Source organism: Gorilla gorilla, chromosome 9 (genome assembly GCF_029281585.2).
Source record: "Gorilla gorilla gorilla isolate KB3781 chromosome 9, NHGRI_mGorGor1-v2.1_pri, whole genome shotgun sequence".
Lineage (NCBI taxonomy): Eukaryota > Metazoa > Chordata > Mammalia > Primates > Hominidae > Gorilla > Gorilla gorilla.
This window is the reverse complement of record NC_073233.2, coordinates 85,029,910-85,056,866: the sequence shown is the minus strand read 5'-3', so window position 1 is coordinate 85,056,866 and position 26,957 is coordinate 85,029,910. Positions and strand designations below refer to the sequence as shown.

At 54.9% G+C, this 26,957-nt stretch overlaps 1 protein-coding gene across 3 annotated transcripts in view; it reads right to left on the bottom strand.

The window, feature by feature from the left end:
• Window positions 1-24,358, bottom strand: part of MYO7A (myosin VIIA) — a 77,619-nt gene extending 53,261 nt beyond the window's left edge. For all 3 annotated transcript variants that reach the window (XM_055356859.2, XM_055356860.2, XM_055356858.2), the window contains exons 1-13: window positions 24,251-24,358; window positions 18,758-18,910; window positions 10,547-10,731; window positions 9,857-9,978; window positions 9,634-9,776; window positions 9,246-9,359; window positions 8,193-8,346; window positions 7,100-7,176; window positions 6,341-6,460; window positions 5,508-5,650; window positions 4,293-4,503; window positions 3,635-3,770; window positions 467-573 (exon numbers count right to left, since the gene is read on the bottom strand). In XM_055356859.2, the coding sequence (XP_055212834.1) occupies window positions 467-573; window positions 3,635-3,770; window positions 4,293-4,503; window positions 5,508-5,650; window positions 6,341-6,460; window positions 7,100-7,176; window positions 8,193-8,346; window positions 9,246-9,359; window positions 9,634-9,776; window positions 9,857-9,978; window positions 10,547-10,731; window positions 18,758-18,910; window positions 24,251-24,349 (1,764 nt within the window). In that variant the 5' untranslated portion in view covers window positions 24,350-24,358. The remainder of the gene's footprint in view (window positions 1-466; window positions 574-3,634; window positions 3,771-4,292; window positions 4,504-5,507; window positions 5,651-6,340; window positions 6,461-7,099; window positions 7,177-8,192; window positions 8,347-9,245; window positions 9,360-9,633; window positions 9,777-9,856; window positions 9,979-10,546; window positions 10,732-18,757; window positions 18,911-24,250) is intronic.
• Between the last annotated feature and the right edge of the window lie 2,599 nt (window positions 24,359-26,957).

The window sequence follows — 26,957 nt, the reverse complement described above, 5'->3', positions numbered from 1 at the left end:
CCTCACCCTAGGGCCTAAGGAAAGGTGGAGGGGCTGTTCTCCCACTGTCTGATGGGGTCTGGGGCTGGCACAGACATGCTCTCTGTGCCAGCTTCTCTGAGTATCCACACCCACCCCACATCCTTCAAGCTGGATGTGCTCTTTCTGCCCATGTTCTCTTTAGCAGCTGGATTCCAGGGGGTGGTCCCCCACAGTAAACCGATCCCTGACCAGTTCTGCTCTGTGACCTCTCAGGTGACCCTTCTCTGGGCCTTGCACCCCAGCCATATCCCCAGTTAGTACAATAAGAGGACCAGATGGGAACACCTTTGAGGCCCCTCCAGGCCCCTCCTGGAGCCACAGCAAAGCTCCATACCCATTATGTGGCCAGGGGGCTCAGCTGAAGCTGTTGGACAAGGGCAGGGCTTAGACCCAGGCCTGGCCCGCGGGGGCCCTTCCCGAACAACGGAAACTGCGCCCGGCTTACCATGGCGACATCGGCCTGGAAGATCTGCTTGATGAACTTGTTCCTGGAGGAGTGGACCAGCTGGATAATGTCCCCATGCAGGGTGTCTCGGTTCTTCTCCAGGAAGCCTGCAAGCAGCAAACAGCAGTCACCTCTCACCAGCTCTGGCAGGCCCTCCCCAAACCCACAACATCTGAGCCAGGAGGACCCTCAAAATCCACCTAGTTCCACCACATCCATTTCATGATGGGGGACCCTGAGGTCTGGAGGGGACAGAGACTTGCCCAAGATCATAGAGAAAGTGAGGGGCCATCTCCCCAGTGACACAGCTCCCCTCTTCCAGGCCTGTTCAAGAAGGGCAGGGGGGTCTCAGTCTCCAGGAGAAAGCAGGCCTCCTTCCTGACCAACCACCCCAAAGCTACCATGAGTCTTTTGAACTAAGATATCAAAAGGCCTTGTTAAGTAAACGTGTCACCTGGGAGAGAATGCATGTTGATCTGGTACAAGCTAATATTAAAGGAATTCATTAAAACCACCTTGCGGTTGGACAGTGTGTTATGTTTTATGAAGACCCCTCACAGCTCCTTCTATGTGGGACAGGTAGTGATTACCTCCTCTGCCCCCAAAGGGAGAAAACTGATGTTCAGAGAAGCTAAGTGAGTTGTCTAATGTCACACAGTAAGCCATGGGCAGAGTTAAGACTTGAACCCAGGACACTGGTGCAAAGGAGATTCTCTGCACCCAGGACCCAGGATCCCCAGGAGCCTAGGGAGATTCCCCCGCACCACACAGACCCCAGAGGAGGCTGCCACTCACAGGGACCGAGGAGTTGGAAACTGGTTAATGGGGAGGGGGTTGTAGAGTGGGGTAAGAGACGGGGTGTCCAGGGACTGCAGATGCCAGAGGGGGAGTGCCACTGCACAGAGCAGGACATAGGCTGCCCATGAATGGCAGACAGCACAGAGACCCAGTGCTAGGCTGCCCGCCTGGCACCTGGGGATGGGCAAGTTGCAGGGGACACACAGGAATGGAGGGTGGGCTTTGCAGTTGGGATGTAATTGGGTTCTCACTAAAGCTCTGACAGACTCACTATGTGATCCTAGAAAGACCCCCATTCTGGGACTCCAGTTTCCTTAACTGTTGGATGGGAAGGATAGTGCCTACAAGCTTGCTTCTCTTCAGAACACCTAATACCACCCACTTCATAAATCCACATCATAAATAAGACGCTGTATTGAAAAGGTTCTTTGTGAACTAGAAAATGCTGGTAGAATTCTTTCCAGTCATTTAGTCTTGTTTAACAACCTTAGGCAAGCCATTTCCCTTTCTGGGCTTCAGTTTCCAATTCTATTAAGGTAGATGACCCTTATGGTTCCTCCAGACCTAGCGTTCTATAGTTTTATAACTCAGCATAGAGATTATTCAGTTTTCACTTCTGTATCCTCAGCAACATCATGAAGCCTGGTACATAATAGATGCTAAGAGCATATTGGTTGAACTGAACTGAGAAATACAATCCTCTATTACTCCAAATGAAAGACCAATTTGTTTGCGTGACAGTCCTTCAAACTTAATGTCTGCTTCCTTCTTCCAACAATAAGGTTGGATCTCACAGTCCAATATTGTAAGGGAGTCTGAGCCGCCATCAGATTCTACCACTGCAGCCTGGCTCACTGATACACTGCTGACTTCTGGACCAGTTCAGCAACGGAGTAAGAAACGGATGGGTTATAGCATGTTTGAATATCTTTGGCCTTTTTTTAAAAAAAATTAATTTTTAATTTTTTGTGATACATAGTAGGTATAGATATTTATGGGTTAATTGGCCTTTGACTATGGGTGGGACCCCTTGAGGCTGTATGGCAGGGCTCAGGGTAGACACAGCCCATAACTAATGCCAATTTGAGGTTGGCCCTTTATACCAGGGTGGGTGGGGAGGGATTGGCAAGGGCAGTCTGCAGTCTTTTGACAAACCCTTAAGAATTCCAGGTGAGATAAGCCTGTGTTCTGACCACTCTTCTTAACTTCCAGCTTTAATGTGAACCCAATTGCCTGTCCCCAGGGGAAAAGAAGATGCATGGTCTTCAAAGCTCATGCTTGGTCTTGTTGCTGAGAGTCTTAGGGGGTAACTGGGCTGGTTCGAGGCCTGACTTTGAGCCTAATGGGCTATGTTGTATCAGGTAAGGACAGTCAAGCCCCCCCCCACCTTGTTCTGAGCCTCAGTTTCCCTAAATGTGCAAACAAGCATTGAGCCCATCCAAAAGAATTGAAAGCAGGGACTCGAACAGATATTTGTACACAACTGTTCAGAGCAGCACTATTCACAAAAGTCAAAAGGTAGAAACAACCCCAAAATGTCCATTAGCAGATAAATGGATAAACAAAATGTTTATCCACACAATGAAATACTATTCAGCCATAAAAATGAGGGCAATTGATACATGCTACAACGTGGATGAAAATTAAAGACATTATGCTGAATGAAACAAGCCAGACACAAAAGGACAAATACAGTCACGTCTTCACCACATAATGACATTTCAGCCAACTGCAGATACAATAGTGGTGGCTAAGATGGTAATGACGTATTTTTACTGTACCTTTTCTATGTTTAAATGCACAAATACTTACCATTCTGTCACAACTGCCTACAGTATTTAGTACAAGAACATGCTGTACAGGTCTGTAGCCTGAGGGCAATAGGCCATACCAGATAACCTAGCTGTGTAGTAGGCTGGACCATCTAGGTGTGTAACTACACTCTACGATGATTGACAATGACCAAATTGCCTAACAACACATTCTCAGAAATGACGTTAAACGATGTATGGCCATAGCATATGATTCCACTTATATGAGGTACCTAGAATAGTCAAACTCACAGACAGAAAGTAGAACACAGGTTACAGGGGGCCGGGGGTAGGGGAAGGAGTTACTGCCCCATGCTTGCAGAGCCTTGTTTGGGGCGGTGAGAAAGCCCTGGAAATAGATAGCAGTACTGGGTGCACAGCACTGTGAAGTACTTAGTGCCACTGAATCCAACACTTGGCCATTTTAGTCAAGTTTATATATATTTATAATCACAATTTTTAAAAATCTTTAAAATTCCGGATATCTTATTCCTGGGCTGGAGCAGGGGAAGGCAGGGCCACGGGCAGGGAGCGACAGACAGCCGGCAGCCCTCTGTACCTTGGGTCTCATAGTAGACGACGCCTGCAAAATGGTTGATGCCAAACTGGGTCTCATGGTTGTTCTTGGGGGGGATGTAGTTGGCGTTGAGCTTGTGCTGGGAGTTCAGCTTGTGTAACATGGTGGTGTCTGTGCCCTGGGGAGTGGAGGGGCAGCTGTGAGCCCACCCTCTCCTCCATGGGCCCCACTCCCCTCCCTGCCCATGCCTTTGCACCCTGTCTCTTCTTCAGGAGCTTCCCCTCCTTTTATTTCTACCTCACATAGGCGCTCTCTGGAACCCCATTTCCCCATCTGTTAAGTGGATGAATTGGAACTACACAACTTTGAAAGTGCATTCCAGTTTAGACAATCGATTTCCCAAGATTAAAATCATGGGTGCAATCCCCTCTCCCCCTCCCCAACTCTGAGATATATGCTGTGTCCTGAGCACCCATTCCATGCCAACTGCATGCATGGATCTTCATGGCCTGGCCCAGAACCCCATGGACTGTAGGTGATTCCCAAATGGCAGATGCCTATACTTGAATTGGCCCCCGAGCCAACTTGAGAGGTAGGTATCATTAGTCCTATTTTGCAGATGAGGAAAGCTGGGGCTCAGAGCAGGGAAGGAAGCTGTGCGCACCCAAGACCCTGGGAGGCGGCAGCAGGACCGGCCCACCTTGGGGAACTTGCTCTCCTCATCGATGAGGGAGATGATGTTCATGGGCTTGTTGGCAATCATGTCCAGGGCATCCTGGTTGTCGGTGAACTCGATGTGCAGCCAGTCAATGCTCTCCAGGTCATATTCCTCCTGCTCCAGCTTGAACACGTGCCGCACAAAGAACTGCTGCAGGTGCTCATTGGCGAAGTTGATGCAGAGCTGCTCAAAGCTGCAGGGGCACAGGGATGGGGTAAGGGTGTTGTTCAGGCCCCACCCTGCTGTTCAGGGCCTGGCTCTGCCTCCACCTGCAGCATGGCCTTTAGCAAGCTGTCCCCATCATGGACTCCAAACTCAGAGGCGAGGGGAATTGTCAAGTCCACCTCCCTCCAGGTGCAGAGGAGGACACGGAGGCCCAGCAAGGGCAAAGGACTTGCCTAGGGTCACTCTGTGAGCCAGAAGGAGAGCTAAGGCTTTTCAGGACTCTTTCCCTGGCATGATCAAGCCCTGGGGAGGGCTGGGGATTGGCAGGTGGGCACCCAAACCCCAGGCAGATGCCTGGGAGAGAAAGACCCCAGAGGCTGGCTGGTGGGCCATACAGGGACATCAAAAGTGGCCTTGGGAGGTGGGAAGGGGGTTGACAAGACTTGGGAAACAGAGCCCTGGCTGCAGACATGGCCGAGCCACAGACACAGCCCAGTATGTTGAGTGTGGGTGTTTTGGTGCTGGAGGGCTTTGAGACATCCAAACAGCAAGGGAACTGATATGACTTGCCAGGTCCTGACTTTCCAGCAGGAAGTGGGGCTCCAGGACCCACCTGTATGTGACACCACCCATCAGCCCCTCACACGGCCCCTAAAAGGCACAGAATCCCACGGGTGGCGGAGACCCCAACACAAGCGTGGCACAGGCCTGGCCTCCCTGCTTTGAGGAGCCTTGCAGCATGGATCTGGGCAGATCAGCAGTGGCCAGTGGGGCCCGGAGACCAGAGGTTTCCTCCCCAAGTGTTCAGGATGTGTACAGCCTCCTGACAACCCCAGCCAGGCTCAGCTGACCTTGAGGAGGTGAGGGACACGAGGGGATGGGAAGGAAAGGGAGAGAGTCCACCGTGATGATGGAACAGCCTGGCAGAGTGTGCCAGGAGCCAACTAAATGTGCTTCGCAAGGGAGAGACGTGATATTTCTTATTTCCATATTGGGGAAGGAAATTCCCACGAGCAGAGCCCAATGCGGTACCTGTTCACAGCAAAGTTCTCGAACCCAAAGATGTCCAGGAGGCCGATGGACCTGCGAGAGTTCTTCACATCCTGGGAGGGAGGCTTGTAAATTGCTGCGTTGATCTTGTCCACAATCCACACGAACAGCCGCCCGTAGATCCCCTGAAAGGCAGCGATCAGCCACTGGCACCAGCCACACCCTCCCCCGGGGGACAGGCCAGGCTCCTGGACCCTTCGTGGTGTCGCTCCAGCCCTTGTGTGGAACAAAGTGCTGTGTGAAACCCCCAACCCTTTACTTGAGCTGTTCCCTCTGCCTGGAGACCCCTTTTCCTGCTTGAACAGTTCCTACACATTTTTCAAGGTTCTGTGGAGATAACAGCTCCTCTTGGAGAAGCCTTCCCTGACCATGCAGCAGGGGAAGGAGCCCTCCTTGGGGCTCTCATCTCTCTGTCCAACCCTGTTTATCTCTGAGGTCCCTGAACCCAGCCCAGGGCCTGGTGTGGTGGGTGAAGGCTCGATGAATGGCAAACGTGTGGTTGTAGAAACAGGACCTGACCTAGACCCCCTCTTCTGTGTCTTCTGCAAAGAGACCAAAGACAGTATCCCCGGGCTGGGAACAACATGGCTGATCAAAGCAGGCCAAAAGCCAAGGGCCTGGGGCGGCCAGAGCTGGGAAGGCCCCAGAGGAGCATGGGCACCTGGGACTCAAGGAAGGCTGACTGCAGCCCTGGGGCAGGCAGGGGTGGTGACCCAGATGTCTACCCACCTCCCAGGACTCCTTGGCACCTGCCCATCAAGAGCCCAACTTCCCAAGGGGTAGGGCGAGCAAGCGGCCCCTTCCCTCCAGCCCACCTTTACGAAGGCGTCGCGTACGTCCAGTGCCTGTTCCCTGCTCAGTGGGGTGGACACCGTCTCCCCGCGGGTGATGAGGGTGCGGCTGGTCAGGCAGCTCATCAGGTCTGGGGGGTTCACCTAGTGCAGGCAACACCCCAGGTGCTCACCTGCCAGCCTGCCCCTCCCTCCACCCACACCCGGATCCCTCCACTTTCCAGCACTGGCCTGGCCCAGACCACTGCCTCCACTAAGCACGCCTGCCCCAGGGCCCACGGCCAAATCCTCCCTAGCCATGGAAACCTGCCCCAGCGCTGCCTGGAAGGAACTTCTCTCTCCTTGACAGCCCCGCTTAACTCCCTCCAGCATGTCACCTGTCCCTTCTAGGACCAGCCCTGACTCTGGCTTTATTCATCTCAGTTTTCCAACCCTAATAAGTGTTTGCTAAAAGACAGACAGACTCAATGCATTTGACCCAGGGACACCAGTGCCCTTTGCCCAGATGTGGAGACTGAGGCCCAGAGGGCAGGGATGACTCACCCAGGGTCACATAGCCCAGAGCATCACAGGGCCCCCACCTGCCCTGCCACACCCACAGAAGCTCCTTCAGGACCTGTGCCTAGCACAGGACCTGCACACGGTTGCTTCTCCATATTGAACAGAACTCTCCAAACCAGAGGGTCGCAGCAATGTGGTTCCCACATCCCAGCCCCCAATGAGCTTGAACTCAACCCTTCAGAGGGACAGAAGTCATGGAGGGGAGAGAGGCCAGGCACTGACCTCAAGCACGGATGCAGCTGTGGCCAGCGATGGGGAGAAGAGGACCTCACAGGCATCCAGGTTTTCAAATGTGCGGGCTGTTGGCAGCAAGGGGCACAGCATCAGGGGAGGGAGGGTGGGCAACAGGGGCAAAGGGACAGTCCTAAGAGGACTAGGCTGCCACTCCTGCTGCCGGGGTCCTGCCCTGTCCAGGGAGGGCATCAGCATTGTGACTAAATGCTTCCCCGGGTCAAGGTGTATTTGATTAATGTTCTCACCATGAGTCTGCAGACAGCATGAGGGTAGGGACCATGTATGCCCTGCACATGGCACCATGCCTGGCATTCGAGGAATAGACACTGGCCATTGCAGCTCTCTCCCCACTCCCAGGGCTCTTGGCAGCAGCCCTGGCTCCTGTTAGACAAGCTTTGGATCCCCTCCCTGATATGTGCTCTGTTCTCAGGAACTTTGCACAAGCTCTTCCTTCTGTCAGCTTACCCTTCCCTGTGTCTCTTAGTCTTTCAAGATGCCTAGACTGTGATCTCCTTAGTGCTGGGATCATTCATTCCTTGGGCACATTTCCTGGGGCTCCTACTCTGCCTGGGGACCACGCTGGGAATCAGGGGCAAGAGCAGAGTGGGACCTGCCACCTGCCTCAGGGGACCACCTCCCAGCCTGGCACATAGTGGGTGTCCAAGAATGTTAGATGAGTGAACACGTTCCCTTCCCTAGCCTTCTCCCTTTCCAAAGATGGCTATCCAGTCACTCACACCTTAGAGTGAATTAGTTCAAAGATTTACCGTCTCTCTAAGACATCTGACTTTAAAGAAGAAACCAAATTTGAAGTGAGTCTTAAAGGGTCCATAGACAACTCCCAATATACTTTAACTGTACCTCTCCGTGGTAGACTGTCAGCACAGCGACACCACACCCACCGCTGATTTCAAGCTAGCACACCTGTTCAAATCTACCCACAGGCGAATTCTTCCCAGCTTCCATCCCAAAGAGGGCACGTGCTAGGACAGAAACTGAGCCGCCAATACCACGTGGGCAGCAAGGCACTGCACTGCCCTTGGCGCAGGGATGGGGCAGGGCGAGTGTGGTGCAGCCTCACCCTCATACTGCAGGTTGCCCAAGTGCAGGATGGCAGCCAGGAGCTTCGAGATCTCCCAGTTCTCGGTGTCAGTGAACATGAGCACCTTCATGGCGGAGCGGATGTTGGCGTACTCCTGGCTGTCCACCCGGCCCTCACAGGTTATGCAGTTACCCTGGTGGGCAGGGTGGGAGAGTGGGATGCAAGAGGACGTCAGTGTACCCCCAGAGAGGCAGTGCCTGGCTGCCTGCCCAAAAGGCCCTTTCTGCCTGACAGGCCAGGCCAGCCCGGGGCCCCAGGCGCTGACCTCACCCGGTGAGCACCACAACTCCTCCAGAAAGTCTGGAGGGTCTAGAAAGCCTGGGCTTCCCAGGAACTCATTCTCCACATCTGGGGGTGCTGGTGCCCCTTCTTCCCATGAAGAGCAGGCAGGTCACTGATGCCCAGGCCAGCCCCTGTTGCCCACCTGGCAGTCACAGCACTTAGGCCCTACTAGGCTCCTGCAGCCCCCCAGGGATACCCACTATCAGGGACTCAAGCCCCTAGGCAGGTACTGCCTGGTGTAGACAGAGGAGAGGTAACTGCATATGAGCAGGGTTTCAACAGTGGGCACACCCCATTCTCTGTGTGTCTACAAGAGTATGTGTGTGTGTGTGTGCGTGTGTGCACGTGTGTGCCAGCCAGCTACAGGAAGTGTCCAGGGACACCTGTCACACCTACAACACACACATGCACACACACATATACGCTTCAGGTGCCATAGCCCACACTTACGTCCATGTGGCCTGGCCCACCCCAGCCCAGCCCAGGCAACCAGACATGGGCTCTCCCCATGGCTAAAGGAGTGGTGCTTCCCAAGCCAGCCTGCTGTGTGCATGCCCCAAGGTCCCCCACCCTTTGCTTGGTGGCAGCAATGGCCACGAGCCCACTTCTCCTTGGTGTCCAGACAAGCCAGCAAGAAGCTGGCACCTGAGCCCTGTGACCAGTGAGACCTCAAGGCTGAGTCTGCAGTAGACAGCTCCCTACAATCCTAGGGTGGGTGCCCCCCTACCCAAGGGCCCACCTGGGCCTCACCATGGCCAAGTAGTTGTAGTCAGAGGCCTGGCCCAAGCCCAGCTTCTTCTTCTGATCCTCACTCATGCCCTCCAGCATGCAGTAGAACACGTGGTAGTTCCTTTCATCTGGGGCCTGAAAACGTGGGCACAGTGTTGGGGGCCAGGGAAGGAGGGCCGGAGGAGGCCATCAGGAACTAGCCTGGGATGATGGTTTACTATTTTAACAAACGGCTTGTGGAGAAGCCCATCGGTGGGTTTCATGGTGGGATTTCCAGCACAGAGGCAAGCAGGCAGCAATACAGGCAGGTGGGGGAGCAATACGGGCAGCAATACGGGCAGGTGGGCCACGCAGACCCCTGAGGCCAGGGGCCTGGGTCTATTCCTGCATCCCTGGGGCTCAGGCCCACCTGGCGACAGACACGTGACTTTTCCAGCAGGTACTGCTCAATCTTCGCGCCCTCGATGGCGCCCCGCTTGTTGAAGTGGATGTCGATGTACTTTCCGAAACGGCTTGAGTTGTCATTGCGGATGGTCTTGGCATTCCCAAATGCTGCGGAGTGAGTAGGGTGTCACTGGCAAAGCCCGCTCCCGCCCCACTGCCTGGTCCCACCCTCGGAACTCTGGTCCTACCTTCCAGAATGGGGGTGGCCTCCAAGACCTGCTGTTCAATCCACGAGTGCTGCCCACTGATGGCTGCCAGGAACTGCAGGATCAGCTTTGTGCTCTCCGTCTTCCCGGCCCCAGATTCCCCACTGCAGAGGGAGGGAGTGGCAGGACCTGTCACAACCCACAGGGACTCCCCACCAACTGGAACTCAGCCCAGGCTGCACCATCCACCAGCTCCCCCATCTGTAATATCAGCTGACAATACGGACCCTCCAGGGCTGGGGCAGGGCTCAAGGGCCCAGTGCTCCACCGCACTCTCCTTCACCTTCGTTCAGATACAAATACACCTGCATCCATACTTGTCATAGAGCACAACACATATTAGATGCTCAGTCAATGCTTTGTCTTTTGCCCTCTGCCCAAAAGAAAATAGGAGCCTGAGATGTCAACTGACCATAACTTAACAGGAACCAGCAGTAAACAAGGCTGGCCTCAAAAGCTAATGTAAGCTTTGGTAGCATAGAGATATAAGACCCCAGAAAAGGGAGGTGATTTTCTACATTGTTACACAGCACAGAGTACATAGGTTTGGTTCCTGAAGAGCTTGATGGCACTTCCGACAGCGGGGGCAATCCCTAGAGGTATCAGCAGGAGCGCACAGTTGGAGCTCTAGGTCCTAAGCCTGGAGCTCCACACAGGTGCTGGGCCGCCCACCTGATGATGCAGCACTGGTCTCGGCTGTTGCGTTTCATGTTGAAGTAGCAGTTGTCAGCGATGGCAAAGATGTGGGGGGGCATCTCCCCAATCTTCTTGTTGGTATACTGGCGGATGTGCTCTGGCGAGTAGATGGAGAGCAGCTGGTAGGGGTTCACAGCCACCAGGATGGAGCCCGTATACGTCTGCGGGCAGCAAGAGATGGGGAGCTCGCTGATTCCATGTGGGAGACTCTGACTCTAGAAAGCTCTTGGGCTCTGCCCTGCTCCAGCACCCTGGAGGGAAGAGTCCTGGCTTTGGAGTCATGTGGGTGGACCTGGAGCCAGAATCGGGCCTCCTTAGGAGCTGGGGCAGGGCCTTCTGTCCAGCACTGGGTCTGGCTCGGAGTTAGTGCTCAGTGACATTTGATGAAGAGGGAGGTGGAGTCTCTAAGCCTAGATTTCCTTCTCTTCGTCTGTAAAATGAGCGTAACTGTTTGTGAAGATTAAAGGAGATGATATCTTTTAAAATTCATGGCACACAGTAGGTACTCTGCAAATGCTGTCTCCCACCATCACCTCCAGGCCCTGTATCCCAAACTTTTAGAGCGAAATTAATCAACGGGACCATGTCCAGAGGGAGGCCAGGTTGGCGAGGAAGAGGGGTGTGAGAAATTAGCCATAAAGAGCTGAAGGAGCTGGGGTAAGTGGCTTGGGGGCTGGGTGGGCCCCAGTCTCTGTAGCACCGCCCCAGGACAGAGGGAGACGCTGTGCTCTGGGGGACAGAGCACCTCCAGCCATCCTGGGCAGCGTAGGCGCAGGGGCCAGGTGCACCTCAGATAGCCTTAAGGGGGTTCTCTACTTGGGCTCCTCTGTTAGTGCAAAGATCAGCTGTCTGTAGGCAAGGCTTCCTGTTGTGGCCTTGAGGTCCTGCCACAGGGGACAACAGCCTGGCCCTTCTGCCACCAGAGCAGGGTGAGGCACTCAGGGTTACTCCTGCCTCCTCCCACCCCACGTCTCAAACTTGAAAAGGTCAGGCAGGTCTAGACCATAATTGGCAGTGGATGTATTGATATCCGGGGCCTGGAGAGGCTGAAGAAAGATGTCCAGGGGAGGTGACAACCTGCCCTCCCGCTCCCATTCAGGGCTCAGTGCATCACAGCAGAGCCACAGCTATGCCCCAGCAGCCTCAGCCTACTGTGGCCACACAGGGAGAGTGTGGATGCAGGCACCGCATGCCAGGGGAAATGCCCACCCTGGGGCCAGGTGGGTCCAAGACCCAAGCTCCAGTCCTGGCCTTGGCTGGCCTGGACCAGGAGGGCTGGCCAGAAACTGCCCTTCTCTGGGCCCCTGGGCCCAGGAAGACCTTCCTTTCCCACCTAAGCCTCTTCCTCCAATCAACCCATGGAGAGAAGCACTTGAGCCTCACTGTGCTGACCTACTAACCATGCCACGAGAGCCAAGCAGGAAGAGCTGGGGTGGGGTGGGGGCGGGAGGCTGGAAGGGAGCAGCCAGGCCAAGCAGGCAGGCAGCCAAATAAGACGCCAGCTGGAGCTGGCTCTCTGTGCCACACTCACCCGCCCTCCGCAGTTGGTCTGAGGTTGCAAAGTGCAGAGCAGAAGAAAAGGAAGCTGGTCAGTGGGGAACAGGGGCTACAAGAGCATTTTCCACGAATGACACCCACATGGCCCAGGGCTGCTGAATTCTCAGATCAGGACCTGTGGACCCCCAGCCCACCAGGCCCTGCTCTCAGACCCCACAGCCATCATCCCCTACAGTTCAGCCCTGCCCAGCCATGGGAACCGGCTAGATTCTGGTGGAAACCTGCATCAGACTAGGAACCAACCCCAAAGAACATCCCTTTGGCAAACCTCAGTTTGCTAATTTGTAAAAGGGGAGGTTAACACCCACCTCCGTTGGCTGTTGTAAAGATTAAAGGGCAAAGACATAACCTTTGCCAGGCTCCTGATACATAAACGCCACCTTCCTTTCTCTCTTTTGAGGCAGAGTCTCGCTCTGTCGCCCAGGCTGGGTGCAGTGGCTCAATCTCAGCTCACTGCAACCTCCATCTCCTGGGTTCAAGAGATTCTCCTGCCTCAGCGTCTCGAGTAGCTGGGATTCCAGGCATGTGCCACCATGCCCAGCTAAACTTTCTTCTTAATAATGTGATGCTCAGCCGTCTGGCCCATGATCCCCACACAGCACAGGCTGATGCCATGCAGCCATTCAACAACCCTTTACTGAGACACACGGGGAGGCTGGGGTGTGAGGGCCCTGATGGAGGCCCCTAGATTTCATGAGATAGGGGTGTAGGGGAGGGAGAGCCAGGGGGCCCACCCGCTGGTAGCAAGCACAGAGGCGTGAAAGGGCGTGACATTTAGGAGGTCTGCTGGTGAAAGGTCACCCCGGCAGCTGTGGAGGATGAATGGTGGTCACCCAGGCTGGAGGCAGAGGCCGTTTCAGACCTAATGGACCAGCTTCCAGGAGGCAGTCAGAGCCCGATGGAGGGAGGCCCTGGGAGCAGGCTCTGTGGCCACGTGCAAGGCACGGGCAGTCCAGAGAGGGACATGGGGGATGCTGAGACGCTGTGAGAAGCTGGCCCAGGGCTGGGGCCAGGCTTTCTCCCACCCATGGCACCCACGGCCTTCTCCACTCTGCCCACAGCCCAGAGGGTCCTCCTGCACATGAACCCTTCAGCCCTGAGCCTCCTGATGTCCCTACTCAATGCCACCAGCACATCCAGACCAGAGCTCCCCCTTCCCTCCAACCCTGCTCTCTCCAGCCTTCCCAACTCGACCAACAGCACCATCACATCCCTCACCCAGGGCAGGAAACTGGGGAGCCCCTGGACACCCCTCCCTCATACCACTCCCACTCTCCATCTGCATGCCACCTCTCTGGCCAGGCCACCCTCATTTCTCAACAGCCCACTGCAGGTGCCTCCCCACTGGACTCCTGGCTTCCATACTCAACCCCCCAACAATCTATCCTCCACTCGGAGCCATGCGGGCTTTTAAAAAATCTAACCACATCATCCCTGCTGAAAACCCTCCAGCTGTTTCCCACAGCTTCTGGACAAAGTCCAAATCCTCTCCCTGTCCACAAGGCCCCAAGCCCTGGCTCCTGCCACCCTCATCAACCTCAACTCACAACCAAGAGGCTCCATTCATATGAAACTTTCAGTTAAAAGCACCACACTCCATCCCCTGCCATCTCAGACCAGGGACACGCTTCCCCTACCCCTTTGTCCAGATAATTCCTTCTCATCCTTCAGTTCCAAGCGGAGATGACGCCTCCTCCAGGAAGCCAGGCACCTTCCTGTACAATCATCATACCCACAGGTCTCCTTCAGCATGCCCAGCTGACTCCTCTACAGTCCCCGTTCAAGGCCTCTGTCCCCCAGGGCCTGGCACCATGCACGGCACATAAGAGATGCTCAGCAACGTTTACTGAGTGGCCGAAAGAGCAACTAGATCAATGGGCGGGGAAGTACAGGGCAGGTTGTCACCTCCCCTGGACATCTTTCTTCAGCCTCTCCAGGCCCCAGGTATCAATACATCCACTGCCAATTATGGTCTAGGCCTGCCTGACCTTTTCAAGTTTGAGACGTGGGGTGGGAGAAGGGAGAAGTAACCCTGAGTGCCTCACCCTTCTCTGGTGGCAGAAGGGCCAGGCTGTTGTCCCCTGTGGCAGGACCTCAAGGCCACAACAGGAAGCCTTGCCACTGCCAGCCACAGCAATCTGCAGGGAAGGTAGCGAGGGGACAGGCCTGTCAGCAGCACTGAGGCAGCCCCAGCCATGCTGACGGGAAGGCCGGTCGGGATGTGGCCAGTGGAAAACCACAGAACAGCGTGGGAGGGATGCTACCATCTGTGCAGAAAAAAATGAGTAATTTTTTATGTATGTATGTATGTATGTATGTATGTATGTATCTACCTAACTACTTATCTATCTACAAAACAAATAAGAGAAATGAGGCCTCTTTCCTCGGTGAGGCAGATTCTCTCCAGTAAGAGGGCAAGAGCAAGCCCTCTCTTGGGGCTCAGGACTTTGCAGCTCCCACCCCATCACCCCTTTTACTTCCTCAGAAGGCCTCTGGAGGTGTGATCATATCCCCCCTTTGCAGATGAGAGAAGCGAGCCTCCAAGAAGTGGGAGACTTGCCAAGGTCACACAGCAGATGTGTGGGGGGTAGGGTGAATGAGAAACCCTGGCACCAGAGCCCCAGCTCTGGCCTCTCCACCTGGGCTTCCCCAAACCCCAGGAACACACTCATGGGACTGACAGAGCCAGCAGCTGGGGTCTCCGGAAGAGGAGGCTGGCCACCACTGGCATTGAGGCCCTGGCCCTCTCTGGGCTTCTGTGCCCATCGGTCCTCCAAGGTCTTAGCACTGCTCCCTGAGCCCTCTGGCCTCTCTCTCTAAGGATTCAGGTTGGCAGAGAATTAATGCCCAGCACAAACCTCTTGTTCCAATCTCTAGTAGTAGAATCTGCCCTGTGGAGCCACAGGTTGGGTGGGGAGAGAGGAGGACTATTCCCAAACCAGGGATACAGCACATGTGGTCCCTAGGGGTCCCCAGGCGGAGCTCAGGGGGCCTCTCTGAGGCCACAGAGATGTAGCAGGAATCAATTTCACCTCCTCCAGGAAGTGCCCAGGCCTGTCGGCTCTGGGGACTTCGTTAGCATTTAGCAGGCCATGGAGACCAAGAACACATCCTGGGACTCACAAGTCTTCCTAGAGCCACAAAGGTGCCCACTCCATGCAGTCTCCCTGTTGTGCCTAGGAAAGGCTGAGACCAGACAGGGATAGGGATGTCCCCAAGGGCACACGCCAAGACTGGACACCAGCCTCCCACCTCCCAGATCAGGGCTCCAGCCTCTGCTCAGCGTTAGGGAGCCCTGGGTCTCTACCAGCCCTTCCACCCAATGTGGGGACAGTCCTTGCTCTCTAGGACCATGCAGTGAGGGGTTGCTAAGTGTTCTCTGAGGGCCTTTCCTCATTCTGGAGTGGCTGGGGCTGATGTGTGGCCCTGGGATGCTCTCTCAGGCTCCTGGGGACAGGGAAGCTGGAGGCAGGTGAGCCCAAGACAGTCAAGAGCAGAGCATCTGCCGGCCCAAGGCTGTGAGCTGGCCATGGTAATCGGAGGAAATCCTGAGTGCACGTGTTGTGCCCAGGGTAACCCAATCCATGAAGGGACGGGGGGTTGCCATGGTCAGGGACAGGTTTGGTTTCCGGGTGGGACAATGGCCCAGTTGCTTCTTCAAAGCCCTGCTCTAATCCTACCTCATCCACCAAGTCACAGAATCATGAACTCAGCGAGTCAAGGAAACCTCTTTGAATCCCACAGTTCTTTAGCATGGATCCCCAGTCCAAGAGACACTGAGAATCTAAGGTCAGCGGACTATTGGAGCTGAGGCCCTTCCAGGTGCCACAGCGTGGTTTCCTGGCCAGGGGTCCTGGACAAGAAGGCAGCTTATTCACCTGCCTGGACCCCCACCCCGTCCCTCCACAGGGGACAGCCCTACCTCCTCCCTCTCGCCCAGAAAATAAGTCAGAAAGGTTATGGTGAGAACTTCAAATGAGGCAAATGGTTCAGATTTGGGGCCTTTCTGGAGAACCCATAAATCTCTGAAGTTATTTGCTTTGAAACCCTCCTGGAGGATGGAATGTCCAAGCTATCCTCTGCTGGCCACCCAAGGATCAGTTCACCACCCTCCTAATTTTACAAACAAGATTCACTGTGCCCATGGTGTCTGAAGTTTTTTCCTCCCTCTCCCTTATGAATCCTGTTTTTGCCTTTGTTCCTTGATGCAGCTGACCTACCGACTCCTTCGCATGAGGACCGGCTTGCCTGCACTGTGGCTGACCCACATGCTTCATGCCCCTGAGCTATGCTGAGACACTGCTCTGCAGGAGGCCTGGTGGGAAAACTTCCATTTTACCCAGCTCCTCCCCTGAGACGGGGCCCTCCACCTCCTCCTGACAGGAGAGTGGGCCTTGGGTTCCAGCCTCAGCATAGGGACAATGACAAAACACTGGCCCTGGAAGTACCCTGCAGGCAGGTGGACAGGCTCCCTGCTCACCTAAGGGTGGGACTGCCCAGGCCTGGGTGAGTGGCCACAGAGAACCCCAGGACCCACCAGTAGCCACTTGCCCTCCAGGGAGAGGAAGAGGGGGCTGCCAAGAACTGGGGTGTAGACACCAGCGGGTCCCTGTGAGATACAGTGGGTGGGTGCCCTGGGCTCGAGTTCTAGCTCCTCCCCGCTGGCTGGGTGATGCTGATGACATCTGGAAGAGCCCCCCATGCCCTGCCCCTCTGAGTGCAGGTGAGGCCTGACTGAGGGACAGAGTGAGAGGGGCTTCGTCAGTGCTAGAAGGCTCCCTGCGAAAGCCACTTCCTATGCCCAAAAAATGGACAGCAAGGAGCCACACACAGCCTCTCCTCTGGAGCCTGAAGCTGCAGAGGGACCTAGAGTCAGACAGTGGCTGAGGACCTCTCTGGCAGCTGAAGGGCCGTAATTCCAGGGCTCCTGAGAGGGACTGGACCCCTGGCCCTGAGAGCTCCTTGCCGTGATTCTTCAGTGACAACACCTGGGGCTCCCTGAGACTTTTCCAGCCCTGGGCCCTAGCACCCCTTCATGGTCCTGACAACCTGAGGGACACTGCCTACCGATCGCTTGCCAGCATGGCCCTGCCTCCAGCATTTATTCATGCCATGCCCCCTCGTGAAGGCCATCTCTACCAGCCAACCTCACCCACCTCCAGAAGCCCAAATACCACTCCTCTGAGCTGGGAGTGACATCACTCCTGCAGACCCCACACCTCCCCCAGTAATGCCCCTAGTATTAGCCTTCCCTGGGCCTGGGTCTCGAGATAATCAGGCTAGCCCTGCATCAGGGGGGTCCCTCCTGCTCTCTGCTGGGGGTTGCACATCCTTGGTTTCCTTTGCCCTTGGGCTGCGGGAGGACAGCGCTGGGTCAGAAGCAGGCAGTGACCCAGGCACGGCACAGCTCTGGGCCTGGCTAAACCTGTGGAGTCTCAGTATCCCTGTCTGCAACTGGGCTATTGGGCTAGAGCAGCAGTTCTCAGGGTGTGGACCAAAGACCCCTAGGGGGTCCAAGACCCTTGCAGGAAGTCTGCAAAGCCGTCTCTTTTCCAACTACACATCTGTGAGGCCAGATTTTCTTCATACACTTCAGCCAAAATATCACATCAGACTGGACATGAAGCAGAGATGAGAATCCAGTTGGCTTTATTAAGCCAGACATTAAAGAGATTTGAAAAAATCTGTAAAAACAATGCTACTCTTCTCACCATTTTTATTATTTTGGGAAATGTCATTTTTAGTAAAAATGTTATTTATATTATCTTATAATAGATTTATTATGGCTACTTTTTCAAAAATTAATACGTTTCTAAATGTCTCAGCTTTAACTTCTAATATGGCAAATATCAACAGATATAACCCAGTACACAAAAGTCCTTTGGGATCCTCAATAATTTTTAAGAACATAAAGGGTCCCTGTGACCAAAAAGTGTGAGAACCTCTAGAGTAAATGATCTCCACGGGCCCTTATTGCTCTGCTCTTCTCTGAGCTCAGCCTCTTGGAATCTGCTCTGTCCTGGCTGGGGAAGACATCTTTATTTGTCCTCCCCATTTGAAGGTGGAGGAGAGTGGTGTGTGTGTGTGTTTCTAATACCAAGGTTTGAGGGGTGGAGGAGCAGAGCATGTTCCCTCCTTTAGCACCCTCCTGAGGATATCCATCCATCCCTATCCATCCTCTCTTGGCCCTGAGGCCTGATAGCAGGTCCTAGTCCCTTAGCAAACGCCCAGGAGAGCTGCCCTCCTGTGCATGGGCAAAGCACCAAGCCGCTCACTGACTCCGCCCTGGCCTCCCATTGGTTTCAAGGCCTAGAGAGGCACATGAAAACTGTGTAGTACAAACCGCTCCCCACCCCAACCACAGACTACAAAAGCCACAGCCCAAGAGGATGAGACCCCGCCGAGCGGCTGCCGGCAGATGGGCCCCAGCAGGGGCCCCGGGGTCCAGCTGCACAGCGGACAAAGTCTCAGGAGGCAGGGCCCCGGCAGGGCGGGGCCGGAGGCAAGTCGGGCGGGGCCGGAGGCAAGTCGGGCGGGGCCGGAGGCAAGTCGGGCGGGGTGGGGCGAGGTGGGCGGGGCGGGGCGGGGCCTGAGGGGGCCTGGATGGGCACCGGGCGGGGCGACACTCACGTAGATGAGGTGGTCCCGGTAGCGGATAAGCAGGTTGCGCAAGATGCCCGCCTCGTTGAGGTCCCCCAGGCGGATCATGTCCTCCACGCCGTGGACCGACGTGGGGTGCATAGGCTTGATGTGCGTTGCGTTCTGCGGAGAGATCCAGTGTTCCTGCGGGGAGCCAGAACGTCAGCGTGCTCTCCTGGGGCCCAGGCTGCGCACTTCAGGGGAAGGGGCCGGGACGGGCGGGAGCGCGGGGTGAGTGTCAACCCGGGTAAGGGCCTCGACCTCTGTGGCAGCCAAACACTGTCAGTTCTAACAGGGTTCAGTCAGGATGGTACCAGCCACCTCTACCCCTCAAGGACCGCTCCTTCTCTTAGGGGATTTTCTCGCAGACCTAAGAGGTGGGCAGGGGAGGGATTTTGGCCCCATCTGACTGTTGTCAGTAAGGGGATCAGAGTTCCCTCAGGCCCTTTGCAGGATGGAGTGGAAAGGGTAATAATTAGAAGTAGACAAGCTTGGTCTCAAATTCAGGCTCCGGTAAGAAAGAAAGAAAGAAAGAAAGAAAGAAAGAAAGAAAGAAAGAAAGAAAGAAAGAAAGAAAGAAAGAAAGAAAGAAAGAAAGAAAGAAAGAAAGAAAGAAAGAAAGAAAGAAAGAAAGAAAGAAAGAAAGAAAGAAAGAAAGAAAGAAAGAAAGAAAGAAAGAAAGAAAGAAAGAAAGAAAGGAAGGAAGGAAGGAAGGAAGGAAGGAAGGAAGGAAGGAAGGAAGGAAGGAAGGAAGGAAGGAAGGAAGGAAGGAAGGAAGGAAGGAAGGAAGGAAGGAAGGAAGGAAGGAAGGAAAGAGGGAGGGAGGGAGGGAGGGAGGGAGGAAGGAAGGAAGGAAAGAAATTAAAAAGTGATTTCAGATAGTGCCAAGAATACCTCAACAGGTGTATGTGGTGGAGAGTCATGGGGGGAGCTGCTTGAGATGGGGTGGTTAGGGACTGCCCCTCCGAGGAGGTGGCATATGAGCTGAGGCATGAAGGAAGAGAAAGAGACCACTGTAAAAAGATTAGGGGGAGGGGGGCAGAGGGCTCCAGGCCCAGGGAACAGCAAAACAACTCCTCAGGCTGGCAAAGGCTTGGCACGTTCAAGGGAAAGCTGGAAGGCAGGGCAGTAGCAGTGGTGATGGGGAGAAGGGGACCCACCCAGGAGATATTTCCTGGGGCTTGCTGATGACCTGTGGGAGCAAGGGGTGTGAACTCTTGGGACCTGTGAGCTGAAGTGGAGGACACAGGTTGCCTGCCCAGCTCTCCTTACTCCGCAATATTCCCCAGCTGCCTTGTGGTGGCAGCTGGGTGAGCATTTGGGAAGTGCACCAGCTCTTTCAACAAGCTGGCAAAGCCCTGGTTTCCTCAGGGCCCTGGGGCCCTCCCCACCCCCAGAGGGTCTCCAGCACCTTTGCAAAATCCCAGACTCTCAGGGAAGTGTGGCCATTGCCTGAGAGTACGTCAGCCCTCCCATCCCCAAATGCCATGACCCAGTAGCCCCAGGACCTGCCTTCTGGGGGGAAAGGGGACCTCTCTGCCACCTCCCAGCTCAGGCCCTGAGACTCGCTGAGCAGATGTGATGCACATGCCATGTCCTCCCCCACCTGCTCCTCCTCCGGGTCCCTTCTGGCATAGTCAACCCCAACAGCTGGACACTAGCAGGAATCTGGACATCAGCTCCCCCCACCACCACCCCAGTCCAATAGGTCACCCAGTCCTGCCCATTCAACCCTCTAAAAGGCTGCTGAGTGGGCAGTGCCGTCCTTGCCACCCTCAAGCCCATGCCCTGATTGAGACCACCGTCTCTCACTGGCCCGGCCCCGGCCTCTTGCTGTCCCCATCTTAACCCCAGCTCTTCCATCAAATCCCTCGTCCCCTGGGCCTTTCCCGAGGCACCCTCCTGACCCTGTCACTCTGGGGCTCTCAGCCCTTCCCTGACTCCCCTGGGATCCTCAGCCTGGCATCAAGGGCCAGCATGCGCTACACACAAGGACCCCTAACCTCCATTCCAGCTACCCCCGGTACATCCTAGCCAGGGAACATGGGTTTCATGTCCCCAAAGGCCTCTGTGACTTCGCTCCACTGTTCCCTCTACCTTCTTTCTCCTTAGCCTTCGAGGCTTGGCTCGGAGGTTTCCCAGTTTCTGAAGCCTCCCCTGACAGTGCTGGCCACCCTCACATGCGCCATCTGTGCCATCCCCCTGCCTCCAGGGCCACATCTCAGGCCACGGTGCCTCACACAGGGGCCGGGCACAAATGATGTGGCAGGGAGCCTCTGATGGGACACCGGGCACAAATGATGTGGCAGGGAGCCTCTGATGGGACAGATGGCTGGCTGGTGACTGCGGGGGACCAGGTCTGAATGAGAGGCAGAAGTCAGTCATGGAGAGACCCCAGAAGTCCCCCATTCCAGCCCCCTCACTTCACATGAGAAAACAGGCTCGGAGGAGGGTGGCAGCCTGCCCAGGCCCTCAGGGGGATTAGGGGCTGCGCTGGACAGAGCCCCCCACCCCAGTTTCCCTGATACTCCACGGCACTTCTGGGCCAGCAGCACTTCAACGCAGGGCAGGCTCTCACGCAGCCTCCCCAGGGCGAGGGGGTGGGTACTGTTAGGGAACATGCCTGGACTTTCCAGTCCCGTGTGGAACATTCCTCTCTCCCAGGCACCCTATTTCTTATACAAGCTGATCCTGTTGGAAAATCCCCCCATGCGGTCCCCGCTCCCTGCCTCTGTCGCAGGCCCCAGTGTGGACAGGAGGAGAGAGGGCTCCTGGGCAGGCTGTCTGCTGTCGCCACTTGACCCCAGCCTCAGGTCCCCACATCCCTCCCCATGACAGTTCAGCACACAGGTTGACAGTGCTCAGCCACGGCCTGACCCCGGACCCCTGAGCACATCAATTTGCCCTCCTGAGCCTCCATGTCCTCAGCTGTGAAATGGGAATGAGAGTAAGAATCCCTTCTTCCCAGGGGTTTTGGGAGGACTGATGGATGTGATCACGACATCCATCTTTGTTGACAGCTTTCTCCTGCCAGGTCTGTAGAGTGCTGCTGCTTGGTAAATGCTCAGCCAGAGCTGGGCATTGTCACTCTACTGCCTTGTGATTTACATTTGCTTCTCTAACATCCCTAACAGAGAATCACTGACCCCATTTAACAGTGACGAGCCGGACTCAAGAGGTAAAATGACTTGCCCAGTAGCTGCACCGCTCCCACTGTTTCCTGCGTGGGAGGAGTCCCAACAGAGGCCAGCACCCTGCAGGTCAAGGTCCACAGGTACCTACCAGGGGCCAAAGTGTAACCAGGGCAGTAGCTGAGGCCTGGCCTGAAGAAATGCCAGCAACTGGGGGAAGGGAACACAGTCAATTCCAGGGACCAGGGATGCCTTTGGGAAAGAGCTGGCCTGGACTGAGCAGGGACAGCTTGCTCCCTAGAGGAAGGGAAGGAGGGGTGTATCTGGCAACAGAAATGGCTTGGACAAAGGCAAGACACTGGGATTCCAGTGGGGACTGAAACCATAACCTTTCATTCATCACTCAGCGAGTCTTTGCCAAGAGCCTTCCCTGGGCAGACCCTTTGATGAACTCTGGGGAACCAGATGGGACTGGCCTGTTCCCTGCTCTCAAGTTGCTAGAAGTCTGTGGGCAGACAGAGGGGTAAGAGATGACAGCCTGGAGTTGGGAGGGAGGGGATGGAATGGGGGTGGGAAAGGCTTGTGAAGGAGGGGTCTGGAAGCCCTGGGGGTCCAATGCCACAGATGCAAACCCCAGCCTCCCGAACTGCCCCTGCCAGCCAGTCATGCCCACCCCTCCTGCAGCCCCCACTCTCAGGGCCTGGGTGGAGGAGAAGCGGGAGGGGACCTTTGGGATTCGGTGATGCAGTTACGGGACACCATCTGACATGCAACATGACCCAGGTGAAACTCAAGCCTGCAGACAGAGTCCCTGGTCCCCACCCTGGGGGCTCTGGGCAGGTTAGCAGGCCCGTCTATGCTGCCACCCAGCCTGTGCCTCCCCTTCTGTGGCTGCACCCTCATAGTAGGTTCCTAGAGGGTCCTAGAACTGGAGCCTCTGGAATGATATTGCAGGCCTTGGGTTCTACGGCCCAAGGGCCAAAAATGTGATTAGCAGAATCTGAGCCCCAAAGTCGCCGCTGAGATAATGCTGACAGGGGAAACTCATGCATAGAAGACAGAGGTCCTGGGTTCTAATCCCAGCACCATCACTTACTAGCTGTGTGACTGGCTGTGTGGTCCCTCTATGTGCCTCAGTTTCCTCATGGGATAACAATTCTTTCCCTCCCTGCCTTCCACAGATGCCATGAGAGTCCAAAGACAGAACTTGGGTTAAACGGTCTTGCAAACTCTGAGGGGATGCATCTGAGGGCTGCAGGAATATCTGGGATGCTCCTGCCCACTCCTTGCCAGGCACCTGACCTCGAGGGTCCTGAGCCCTCCCCTCGTCCCCAGCAGAGCCTCAGTTTCAAGTCCCTGCACCCTCTTTCTCCTGACTCTCCTCCCTCAGACCAGGAGGCTAAGACAGGGACTCAGTCCAATTCTGTGTCCCAGCCCCTGGCACACCGCAGGGCACAGCCCACATTATGGCAGAGCTGAATCTCCCTGGGTTCTTCATATCCCTGCTAAGCTGCCCCTGTGTGCTCTGCACCCCATCTGCATACCCACAGTGACACACACATGTGCACGCACGCTCAGAAGCCCCAGGGCTTCCCCTCCGGGCCCTCACGTGAACCAGCCACCTTCTCCGGGGCAGGCCCCTGACTTCAGACCTCTCCTTCCCTCCCCAAGGCCCCACTATCATTACCTAGAAAACTTACACTTCTGGGGTCCCTTTCCTTCTGGGCCACAGATAAAGGGTTAATCTGTGAGACCAATTTCCAGAGCAGTGTCAAGGTGGACAGTGGATTCATGTGATGTCAGTAACCCAACGCAGTGAGGCTGGGGGCGTTCATTTAACTTTCAGACTAGCACTAACTTCACTGAGGTGTTCTACACGTGTGATCTCATGTATGGGTCAACAGCCCTGTGAGATACGTATTATTATCCTCATTTTACAAAGAGGAAACTGAGGCTCAGGAGGGAAGGAGACTTGGCCAAGTTTGCACAGCTAACAAGTGGACGAGATGGGATTTGAATGCAGTCAGTCTGCCCCCAAAGCACCTCTGTGTCTGAGGAGCTCCTAGCCTGCTCCCCCTGCACTCAAACCCCACCACACACACACACACATCTCTAACCCCATGCAGAGTGGACTGAAGTGCTTGTGGAAACAGAACAAGTAGCCTGAGGCAGGCAGGGGGTTCCCTCTTGTTGCGGTGCTGGGGAAAGCTCATGGAAGGGGGCATCTGAGAGGCAGAAGTGGGGGCATGGGCATGGCCTCCATCTCCTTTCGATCATCTCCCTGCATCAAGGCAGCTGTCAGCCCGGGTCTGACCCCAAGGCATGGGGCAGGAGGAGGGAGGGGACTACTCACATTGTCTTCATCATCCACCACCTGGACCTGCCCAGAGTCGCAGAGCTTCACCACTGCCCCGATGGGCACGTCGAACTCCTGCCCCGATCTCAGGTCCATCCACACATGGTCCCCCTATGGGCGAGAGAGAGTCTCAGCCCAGGTGAGCAGGGAGGGGGATTGGAGCCCCTTCCAGGCAGCCCTATATCCCTCTGCTACAATCAGAGGCTCTGAGCCAACCACAGAAGGGGGAAGAGAAGGGGACTCACACTTACTAGCAACCTTCTGGAGCAGTGCAGGCCCTGGGCTGGGCATTTATGCAATCTCATCAATCCCCCCTCTAGAACAGCCATATTCCCATTTTGTGGATGACTTAGCAGAGGCTCAGAGAGAGCCAAGGCCTCTCAAAGCCCAGCTCTCCCCATGGATCTACACCCTACATGTGTATGACAGATTCACTGGGGTCTAGACAGAAACACCAGACCACTCAAACCACTTCCTCTCTAACATGACACCACAGGACACCCAGACAGTGGGTGAATGCTGCAGCCTCCTTCACCTCCAGGGCTGATTTTTATCATCATTATGACAGGTTCCTCACAGGGACACCACTCCGTGCTGGGCACTAGAGAAGGGTTCAGCCACATTGTCTTCTGGCATGTGGAGAGAGCCCTGATCCTGGGGGAGGATGTCGCTTTGTGTCCCCTGCGGCATCTGGCCCAGGGCCTGACTCTCACTACTCATTCAGCAAGGGATCGTGAGAGCCAAACGTAAAATCCCAAGTCAGAGAAATGGACTAAGAACAAACACATTCAGCACTGACGGATTCAACAAACATGTATTGATTACCTACTGAGTGCAAAGCACTGATTAATCTAAATGCTGGGGGTTGAGCAGTGATTATGGAGTCTACGTTCTAGTTAGAGGTGGTGACAAACAACTGAGCAAATAGATCAGCACGATCACTTTGGATACTGGTGAGTGCTGTCAAGGAAACAAACAAGCCAATGGTGGAGAATGACAGAGCCAACCAACCTAGACCCAGTAGCCAATGGACCCACTCCATGGAGGGAATCGCTGAGCTGACACCTGAAGGGTGACAAGCAGTCAGCCAAGGGAAAAGCAGGGGACAGTAATCCCAGCATAGGAAACAGCACATGCAAAGGCCCTGCGGCAGAAAGGAACAGCCAGGAGGTAGGACCTGATGGGTGAGAGGGAGCTCAGAGAAGTAGGCAGGGTCCAGGACACATAGGCCCTTTGTTGGCCTTGGGATACAAGCTTAGATTTTATTCTAATCCTAATAAAAGTATTCTTTTTTGGGTGGTACTCCAACTCCCTAGGAGTTGGGACATTCTAATAAGAATATAACTTAATATCAAGTAAAAAAAAATGTAACAACTTATAAAACTGATTCACAATGAAGTAAACCGTGGTAATGGTCTGACAGAATCTGTTCTGGGCTAGGAGTCAGAAGACTGGGTTTCAGGCCCTGCCCGGCCTTGGGTGAGTCGCTGACCTCTCTGAGCCTCAATTTCCACATTTCTCAGTGAAGGCTGAACTCAGTGAGTCCAAGACCAACTCATTACTGTTTCAGCCTCCTCTTGTTCCCATCAGAACCAGCTACAGTCATGCATTGTTAATGTCAGAGATAAGTTCTATGCAAACATATGAAGACATCGAGTGTACTTCACAAACCTAGATGGTACAGCCCACTACACACCTAGGCTGGATGGGGTAGCCTCTTGCTCCTATACTACAAACCTGTACAACCTGCTACTGTACTGAATACTATAGGCAGTCATAATCCATGGTGTATATTTGTGTATGTAAACATATCTAAACATACACATAAAAGGTACAGTAAAATATGGCATTATAGTCTTATGGGACCACTGCCATCTATGTGCTGTCTTCCAGCCACAGCTGCCCCTGTGGACCCTCTCTTCATATGAATGGGAGGTTGGCACATGATAGAGTCAGGCTAGTCCCAAACCCAAACTTCCTCCCAGAAAAAGTAAGAAAAATTGGAGAGGCTTGGGCGTGGAAGAGAACTGTTTACGGAGCATTCACTGTGGGCCTGGGCTCCACAGGCTGCATCCCGTAAACTGCCCCATTTAATCCTCACAGCTGCTTGCATCCAAGCCCCAGCTGCACTCGCTGACCCTGGGCTTACCCCTGACAGCCACCCCACACGGGGTCTGCTCCCCTTCCCCACTGGCCTGGAGCTCCCTAGGGCGGGGCTGGGTCTGAGTCTCTCATCTGTGGCTCCCCAGAGCCCAGCCCAGAGCGGCCTCGGTGAGAGAGAAGGGGTGGGGAGCGTGTTTGCTTGTGGGCAACAGCATGTGGCCAGGGGACTGTCTCCAATTTCTCTCCTCAAAGAGGTCAAGAAACGTGCCCAAGGTCACACAGCTGTTTTGTGGCAGAGCCAGGACTGAAGCCCAGGTCTGACAAACCCCAAATCCAGGGCTCTTTCCTGACATTCCCTGGGCCCAGTCCCACATGCAGCTCACTGAGCAAAACAGGAAACACTGATAGAGTCCTCCCCACCCAGATGGCTCAAGGGCCCTGAAGGCAAGCTGGAGACTTAGGCTGAGAGCAGCTGGAAGGCAGGGGTCTCTCTGAGTCACCTGTATCCCTCAACCCAGTGCAGGGCCTGGCACACAGAAAATGTTTGTTTCCCCTGGGAGAAGATAAAATAACCAAAATAAAAAAAACTTCATGTGAGCAG